Here is a 9,618-nt window from a genome sequence, read left to right on the forward strand (position 1 = left end):
GATAAGGCTGCTGCTGAGGGGTGACCCGTGAAGGTCTGTGGCATTCAGGGCCCTGAGTGCCCGGCAGCCCAGGCAGAGGCAGGGTAGGACTTGACAGCAGAATGGCTGACCTGCAGGCCTGGTTCCCCAGCAGCTCAGATCTCTGTCCACTGCAGACCCTAACTCAGAGCTGGGAGCTGGGCCTTCCCGAAAAGCCATCCTCTGCAAACTCGGCCAGAGGCCTCCGAGGCTTCTGGTGCCTTCGTGTGGCAGGAGCCTGGACCCCTGTGTGTGCACTAATCTGTAGGGAGTTAGGAGTCTGTTCCCCTGGCCATTTATCTTCAAGGACCTTGTTTAAAATCACGCTTGGTAACAGATAAGATTGCGAAATTGGGGCCTGGGCTTGTGTGTCCCTCCTGACAGTCTGTAAGCCGTTCCTGCTTGGTGGGCAGCCCTGGATCACACCGGCGTTTGCACCGGAGTCTGCCCTGTCATCTCTGAAGAAAAATGAGGGTGGGGCAGAGCCTCCGGCAGAGCCACGGAGAAGAGTGTTTGGGGCCTCACTCTTTTGGGGTCTTTCCAGGCACTGAGATTGAGGCTGTTGAGTCCAGTGGCGCCTGGCCAAGCACGGCCTTACGTTTCAAGGGCAGCGCTCTGGCCGGGCCTGAGCTGGCTTCATGGAGCAGAGGTCAGGCCGAGTGACCTCGTGATGGGGCTCGTCCTCTACTCTCCACCGGAACCCGTGAGCGAGAACACGTGTACAGGTGGGGCCCGTGTTCCTCGTGTGACCCCCAGGTGGCCAGGAGCCAGAATAACTCCTGAAACTCACATCCACACGCCCAGCCCAGCCCAGGGAAACCTGGCCAACTGCATTGGGCAGGTCTGATGTGGCTGGGACCATGTGCCAGCTCGGCCCAGCAGGACCCTGCACACTCTCATGCCATCCTCACAAGGATCCTTCAGACATGGGTGTTGATATCATCCCCCCACGCAGGGACAGGGACAGTGAGGTCTAAGAGCCCCGGGGTTTTCTCCGCACTGAGCCCCACAATTACTCAGTGGTTTGTCTTGTTAAGATTTCCATACAGCCTGGCCGGCGTGGCTCAGTGGTTGAGTGTCAACCTATGAACCTGGAGGTCACGGTTTGATTCCTGGTCAGGGCACTTGCCTGGGTTTTAGGCTCAATCCCCCAGTATGGGGCGTGCAGGAGGCAGCCAATCAGTGATTCTCTTTCATTGATGTTTCTACCTCTCCCTCCCTCTTCCTTTCTCTCTAAAATCAATTTAAAAACAAATTTTTTTAAAGGAGGGTTTCCATACAAGGCAGTGCAGACTGTAAGTTCTAGTCCGGTCTCCACTGCCTGGCCCTGGGGACCGGACGTCTCCTTGGCAGCATGCCTGGTTCTGTACTTGTGACAGCACAACTGTTAGCCATGGCACTTGCCTCATGAAGGCCACTTTTCTGTGCAGGGAGGCTAAGATGTGACAGGTAATTTACCAAGGATCGGCTGCAACGCCAGGCACTCCCACCCTTTCTCCTCTCGCAGGTCCCGCGGGCCAGGCTCCCGAGGGCCCCTGTGGGCAAAAGCAGCCGCTCGGGCACCACCTGGTCACTCTGCTCAGACGCAGTGGAGGCCAGGCCTCTCCGCTCCCCAGGCCCAGCTCAGGGTTGTGGGGGCCTCATCAGCGCTCACCTGGGCCTGGCCCAGGCCTCTGTCAGTCTGTGCTGAACAGATGTGATGACAGCCGCCGGGGGAGATGGACCTGGGCTAATCGGGAAGGTTCATTTACATCCGCCATTCTGTGTAAGGAATAAGTGTGTAGCTTAGAAGGGCTGTATTGCTGGGAGAAGAAAGCAGAGGCATCTTCTGCTTTCATGTCCTATTTATCAGCAGATGGGGTGGCCAGGTCTGCAGGAAAGCGTGACTCCTGGAGGTGCCAGACTCTGCTGGGGCCCCTTGGTAAATGGCACTGTTCTTCCTTTCATCATCTTCCCTGGTGGGGATGTGGGCATGGCCTCAAGTGCTAATTGTCTTATAACACAGAGCTGCTAATGAGGAAGACGAGGAACCTCCCAGCCTGCAGTCCTCACCCCTTTTCCTCCCCGCCACTCTCCCTCCCTGCATTCACCTCACCCCGCCACATTCCCATACCCAGAGAGCAGCTCTAGAGTCCCCAGTGATTGGCACTTGGTTGCTGAGGGCCCTCACATTCCAGTGGGGGAGACAGATATGGAAACAGATCAGTGATGAAGTGTTACAGGATCTGAGACCTGTGGGGGGCGCTTAGCTCATGGAGGGGGGTTCAGCCCTACCCCTGATGCTGATAGGGTGAGGGTGGGGGACAGTGGGAGGGAGAGTGCCAGTCACAAAGGACATGTACTCTGTGACTCCATCTACATGAGGTACCTGGATAGTCAGGTTCATGGACACAGGAAATAGAGTGGGGTTGCCAGGGGCTGGAGATGGGGAGGCAGGGAGAGACTGTTTAATGGGTAGTTTCAGTTTGGGAAGATGAAAAAGTTCTAGAGATGGTGGTGGTCGGGAGGGGGTGGTTACCCAATAATGTCAGTGCACTTAATGCCAATGAGCTGTATGATTTTATTTTTATTTTTTAAAAATATATTTTATTGATTTTTTACAGAGAGGAAGGGAGAGGGATAGAGAGTTAGAAACATCGATGAGAGAGAAACATCGACCAGCCGCCTCCCACACACCTCCCACTGGGGATGTGCCTGCAACCAATGTACATACCCTTAACCAGAATCGAACCCGGGACCCTTGAGTCCCCAGGCCGACGCTCCATCCACTGAGCCAAACCGGTCTGGCTATGATTTTATTTTTTAAAATATATTTTTTATTGATTTCAGAAGGGAAGAGGGAGAGAGAGATAGAAACATCAATGATGAGAGAGAATCATTGATTGGCTGCCTCCTGCAACCCGAGTATGTGCCCTTGACTGGAATTGAACCCGGTACCCTTCAGTCCGCAGGCTGACGCTCTATCTGTTGAGCCAAACCAGCTAGGGCGCCATTGAAATTTATACTTAAAAAATGGTTGAACCCTAGTTGGTTTGGCTCAGTGGATAGAGCATCAGCCTGAGGACTGAAGGGTCCCCAGTTCAATTCCAGCCAAGGGCACATGCCTGGGTTGCGAGCTCAATCCCCAGTAGAAGGCATGCAGGAGGCAGTCGATCGGTGATTCTCTCTCATCGTTGATGTTTCTATCTCTCTCTCCCTCTCCCTTCCTCTCTGAAATCAATAAAAAAATACATTTAAAAAATGGTTGAAATGGTGAGTTTTACATTATGTGTATTTTACAATAAAAATGGAGTTAATGTCAAGAGAAAATTAAATACAGATGCTGTGGCCCAACAAGAGGGTATGTGAATGCCAAGGTTGGGAACACTGTCCCTGCTGCACCCAGTGGCGACGGGTCTTCTCATGCAGACGAGACGCCTTCTCTCAATAATCCAAAGTTTATTTTTAATTTTCCATTTCTGGGAAAAACAATGTTTTAAAACCTCTGTGGCCCTAACTGGTTTGGCTCAATGGATAGAGCGTTGGCCTGCGGACTGAAGGGTCCCAGGTTCGATTCCGGTCAAGGGCATGTACCTTGGCTGCGGGCACATCCCCAGTGGGGGGTGTGCAGGAGGCAGCTGATCGATGTTTCTAACTCTCTATCTCTCTCCCTTCCTCTCTGTAAAAAATCAATAAAATATATTAAAAAAATAAAATAAAACCTCTGTGGTCAATAGGCAGGTAGAAAGGGAAGAAATGTGACATTTGTTAAAAACCTTCTCTGCGCGTGTGTTCTATTTTCTTTCCCTTAATTCTAATAACACTGCAGTGGAGGGGCGAACCCAGGCTCACACACTGGGAAACCGGCCCCATGCCAGTGAGCGGCCAGCCCAGCCCTCCACCGGGCCACCCCCGCCCTGCTCTGCGCTCTTCGGGTGTCCCTCACTGCTTCACCTGGTTCATTGGGCAAAAAATCCCACATATTGGGAATTTTGCATCTGCAGGGCATTCATTTGGGAAACTATGGGTCGTAGATCCATCAGCACCCAAAGCAGAACACACAAGAGCCAGGAGCACCGCCGAGCACCGCCTCGTGCTCCCGGCTCTTCCGGTGCCTGTTTCACGCGTGAAAACAGATGTACCCACTCTCACCACAGAAAACACAAATGTGCGGAGGAAAGAACACGCCGTCACAAAGCACGGGCACGGCACCTCCGAAGTAACCGCAGCGCTCATTCGGGCCAGTATCCTGCCCATCTTCCCCGGGCATAGGTACATACACACCCATTTGACGGTATTTTATCACCTGGTTTACAGCTCAGTATATTGGGAACATTTTCTCACAAGCATAACCGATGAAGCACTCTTGTTAGGAAAATCTGGATACAATTACTTTCCAAGGAGATGTTGTTCCCTTTACAACGCCTCGAGAAAAAGGGGTGTCCTTGTCTTTTACAGCTTTCTATAGAAACTCGCCCTTTGATTTAGCTTTTTAACTTGCTTCTCTGTGTCCATCGAACAAATCATCAATCAAGTAATCATTGTATTGTTTCTGCCCTCGCCCATTTGCTTCCTCTCTAACTGGTCTTCCTGGCCACACGGACCCTGCATTCCTCCAGCATCTGCCTGTCCCCTCTCGTTTGCTCCCCTTCCAGACGCTTCCATTACAGAGTCTAGAAACGGATTGTGACCAACTCTACCTACTCAAAGCTTTATCTTCAGTTCCACGTTAGATTAGCTTTTTTCGCCCCCAAATATATTTCTTTATTGATTTCAGAGAGGAAGGGAGAGGGAGAGAGAGATAGAAACACCAATGATGAGAGAGAATCATTGATTGGCCACCTCCTGCACACCCCCCACTGAGGATCGAGCCCGAAACCAAGGTACATGCCTTGACCGGAATCGAACCTGGGACCCCTCAGTCCGCAGGCCAACACTCTATCCACTGAGCCAAGCTGGCTAGGGCTAGATTAGCTTTTAATAATCTGAAGAGGTAGAAGTACTAGTATTTTGAAGAGAAGTGCTGCTGAAAGTGATCATATACTTTGGGAAGCTTATGGTGAACATGCTCCATCTCAAGATACCTGTGAGCGCTGGTTCAAATGCTTTAAAAGGGATGAATTCGATGTGAAAGACAAAGGACGTCCAGTTTAACTGAAAAAGTTTGAAGACCAACAGTGACAAGCATTATTGGATGAAGATGGATGTCAAACTCAGAAACAACTCGCAGAAAGATGAAACGTTTCTCAGCAAACAATTTCCGATCGTTTACAAGCAACGGGAAAGGTTTTAAAGGAAGGAAAACGGGTGCCACATCAACTGAACGAAAGACAATGGAAAACCGAAAAGTCATCAGTGAAATGTTGCTTTAACGGCACGAAAGAAAGTCTTTTTTGCATCGAATTGTGACTGGCGATGAAGAGTGGATTTATGTTGAGAATCCCAAACGCACAGAATCATGGGTTGACCCAGGTCAACCATCAACATCGCCTGCAAGGCCAGATCGCTTCGGAAAGAAGACAATGCTCTGCGTTTGGTGGGATCAGGAAGGTGTATCATGAGCTTATAAAACCAGGTGAAACCATTAATACTGATCGCCACCGACAACAAATAATCAATTTGAAGCACGCTTTGATCGTAAAACCACCAGAATGGGCCAGAAGACACGGCAAAGTAATTTGCTTCATGATGACCCACCATCACACACTTCAAACCAGTTAAAGACACGTTAAAAGATCCTGCCTGGGAAGCATGAACCCACCCGCCGTGTTCACCAGACCTTGCGCCTTCAGATGACCACTCGTTCCGATCGATGGCACACGCACTTTCTGAGCAGCACTTCAAAACGTACAAAGACGTGGAAAATCGGGTCTCTGAATGGTCTGCCTCAAAACAAGAAAAGTTCTATTGGGACGGATCCACAAATTACCTGAAAGATGGGGGATGTGTAGCTAACAATGGACATTACTTTGAATAAAGCACTTTGGATGTTTCTCTTGAAATTATCATGTGTTCTTTGATTACAAAATCCGCATTATTAAACGGTAAATGGTCAATCCACATTATTAACTGGTTAATAATTAATCCTCATTATTAACTGTAATAATGCAATACAACAAAATAGCATACATATCGAATCGCATATATATCAACACATGTGTAATTCCATCTATTGAAAAAAATTTGCATTATTAACCGGTACACCTAATAAGTAGTTGGTTCAGGCAAATCTCATTTATTGTGCTTTGCTTTTATTGTGCTTCACAGATATTGTGTTTTTGTTTTTTACAAATTGAAGGTAAGACCCCTCACCTGCTAAGATTACAACTCATGGAAGGTTCAAATGATGGTAAACAATTTTCAGAAACAAAATATTTTAAATTAAGGTATGTACATTGTTTTAGACATAACGCCATTGCACATGCAATAGACTACAGTATAGTGTAAACATAACTTTATGTGCACTGGGAACCAAAACATTTGTGTGACTCCCTTTATTGCAATATTCGCTTCACTGTAGTGGCCTGGAACCACACCTGCGATATCTGAGGTATTTCTGTCCTGTAAGAAATGTCAGGGACCATGATGGAAATCTAGTCACTACTTCAAGGCAACTAACAAGTAATCAGCTCCCAGGACGCTGGAGGGACAGCCGTGACAGGTCATGAAGTCTGCACGACAAATGTTGCACACAAAGGTCGATTAATATGAACTTTGTAGAGCAAGGCAGGTGCCAGCCAGCATGAGAGCAGCGCCTGCGGATGGCATTAGTTCTGGGGCGCTGGAAGCTGCGAGGTGCTCGTCCATCCCGTGGCCATCTGGAAGGAGGGACGTTTGGTCATGAAAGGAAATCCCTCCGGCAGTAGGTCCTGCTGCCCACACACGTGGCAGATGGACACGAGCCCAAAGCGAGTTGGGCTCAACATTGAGTACAGGGTGCTCATGGGATCAACCGTGCTGACCACACAGTCAGACTCCTGACGGAGCTTTCCCCAGAAGTTGCCACAGGCCGACTGTGAACTGCCCTTCCCTGCACCTGTGCTCTCACCTGCCCCAGCCCGTGACATCTTCCCTCAGTTGCAGGGGTCAGCAGAACGTGGCTAGCCTCTGGTGACAAGGACACAGCATGTTTTGGGTCTCATGTCCAGCCATTCAACTCACACTTAGCAAATGCCTGTCCTGGGCCCAACTTGCAGGGATGCAAAAGGGAATGACGTCCCAGCCTGGATCGGGGGTGGTGGTGCGGGTCCCATCTTGTCCTCACATGAAGCAACCGCTTTTACCTACTTCGTGGACTGAATGTTTTCACTTTCTAACACCTGCAGGGGTGGAACTACGAGAGGCCCCTGGACCTGGGTGGACCCAGAAACCCGGTCAGGTCGGCGTGGGGAGACCCCTCTCCTCATGTCCACCTTCTTGTCATTGTTTTCCTCAAGTCAATGCCAATCAACAAGGTGCAAGGGTCCTCAGACCAACCACCAGGGGGTCTGTGCAGGGACCTCTTTGGACCCACAGTTCCTAAGGGACAAGAGTGGGGCCAAGCCCCTGGTGTAACTTAAGGGCATTAGTTGGAGTTGGGTGCCCCCGCCCTGCTGCTGGGGTGGCTACTAACTGAGCTGTACCCCCTGGAGATTGTCTGCGTCTCTCTGCCTGAAGGCAAGGAACACCGGAAAGTCTCTTGGTGTTTTAAGAGGTCAAACCTTCTTGTTTATTTTCCTCAATAGACGGTCACGTACTAGAAAATCTCAGACTTGGAATAGCTCTCGATCCGAAAGGCAGCACAGCCAGCGACACTGAGGGCGAAATGCCAAGGTCACCGAGGTCACCATCCTGCCTGCAGTCCTCAAACCTTTTACCGGCAGAACTCCGGCTGCCAGTCCCCAGCAAGCCACGAGATAAGGCATGAGACCCCTCTAGCTAAGTGCCCACAAGCAACTGACAACCCGAAAGGGCAGCGCCACTTACCACACCCGGGCAGGAATGTCTGAGGGAAGCAGCGCAGCAGGCCGTGCCAGCATTTGCACATGGAGCACTTCCGGGGCAGCCAGGTGTCGTGGGGCACAGACCCACAGTTCCTGAGAGGAGCGCATAAGGCGACACATACGTACGTAAAGTCCTCACTTCTCCACGCCCCCCCCCCCCCCGACTTCAGGGCTTACTCTTTGCGCTTATCGTGCTCACAGTTCCGTCCATAGAAGGAGGGGGGGCAGGCACAGAAGGACCCCAGCATGCAGGTCCCCCCGTTCAGGCAGCAGGTTTTGTTGAGCTCCTTACCTGAAAGATGAGAGATGGCTGAGAGGGTGGAGGGATGGGAGAGCGGAGTTCCTGTGAGCAAAGGTTAGTGCCGCACCAAGGGCGTGGCCTCCCGAAAGCGTGGGCAGATGTCTGAACATCACAGACCTCAAGAATAAGACTGGTTTTTAGTGTTCTCTTTGCTACCCCTGCCTTTGAGCAGATAAATCGTTTTTTAAAAATATATTTTTATTGATTTAAGAGAGGAAGGGAGAGGGAGAGAGAGAGATAGAAACATCAATAATGAGAGAGAATCACGGATCGGCTGCCTCCTGCACGCCCCACACTGGGGATGGAGCCCACAACCTGGGCATGCGCCCCAACCAGGAATCAAACGCCCATAGGTCACAGGTTCATAGGTCAGTGCTCCACCACTGAGCCCCTGCTGGGCAGCAGAGAATCTTGTTCATGCAAAGGCCAGTGGTGGTGTCCGGAGCCCCAGCGGGACGTGGGATCAGTGAAGGAAACTCCAGGGACGCAACGTGCGCACACACTGCCTGTCTCCCCTCCACAATGAAAACCTGTCCCAGCACCAGCCCAGCTCCAGAGCAGGTTCCCACTCTCTCAGGTGAAAGATCAAAAGACAGGAGGCGGGAGAAGGGCCCGGCTGTGACACCCCACAGTGGAGAGCGGAGGCAGGCGCTCTTACTGTCCTGGATTCTCACGGGTGGCACCAACTGGAAAGGCCGATGACGCATCGCAGGCTCCTCCTGGGACCGAAGGCTGCCCCCTCTGAAGGCCAGGTTTCCCTGTGACGGACGTTCATGGTGGCCCAACCCTTAGTGACAAAATCAACTCGTGGAGTCTGTGCATCGGCCCGTAAAATTGCTAGTGACCCAAAGAACCGAAAGTCTCTTACCAGCAACTAATTCCAGTTCAAATGCCTTGGAAACGGCCATGATCAGAAGCAGCCTAGGAAGGGGAGTCAGACACTCAGCAAAACAGAGTGAAGAAAGGCTTTCGCGTTCGCACTCGGGCTTCCCACAGGACAGACACCGCTAAGGGGAGCCTCTGGACTCCATCTCCTCCCATCGCCCGTTCCGTTGAAATACCGGCCATGCAGCAGCAGAAAGAAAACTGATGAGAACGGAAGCCACCCAACAGCCCTCTGTTCCGGATGTGCTATCACTTCTTCGGCTCTGCCCTCACATGCACCTTTAGCTAAGTCGGTGTAAATCTCTGATCATCTATTTCACATGTTTTCCTCCTTCATATAATTTTTATATCTGACATTTTCTGTGTAATTGACAAAATCACATTTTGCTGACTATTTCATTTAAACCAGTCATTTGAAACGTTTTCAGGTTAAAAACATTTCCCACTATTCTT

At 50.7% G+C, this 9,618-nt stretch overlaps 1 protein-coding gene across 1 annotated transcript; it reads right to left on the bottom strand.

Moving 5' to 3' along the window:
* Window positions 1-6,699: 6,699 nt before the first annotated feature.
* On the bottom strand, window positions 6,700-9,188 carry CRIPTO (cripto, EGF-CFC family member; the record flags this gene model as incomplete). Its single annotated transcript, XM_081106531.1, has 5 exons — window positions 6,700-6,815; window positions 7,963-8,072; window positions 8,157-8,271; window positions 8,939-9,067; window positions 9,149-9,188. 5 exons carry the CDS (start codon window positions 9,186-9,188, stop codon window positions 6,700-6,702), a joined length of 510 nt encoding a protein of 169 aa, XP_080962657.1.
* Window positions 9,189-9,618: the final 430 nt, after the last annotated feature.

Source organism: Myotis nattereri (assembly GCF_964212035.1).
Source record: "Myotis nattereri genome assembly, chromosome: 14".
Lineage (NCBI taxonomy): Eukaryota > Metazoa > Chordata > Mammalia > Chiroptera > Vespertilionidae > Myotis > Myotis nattereri.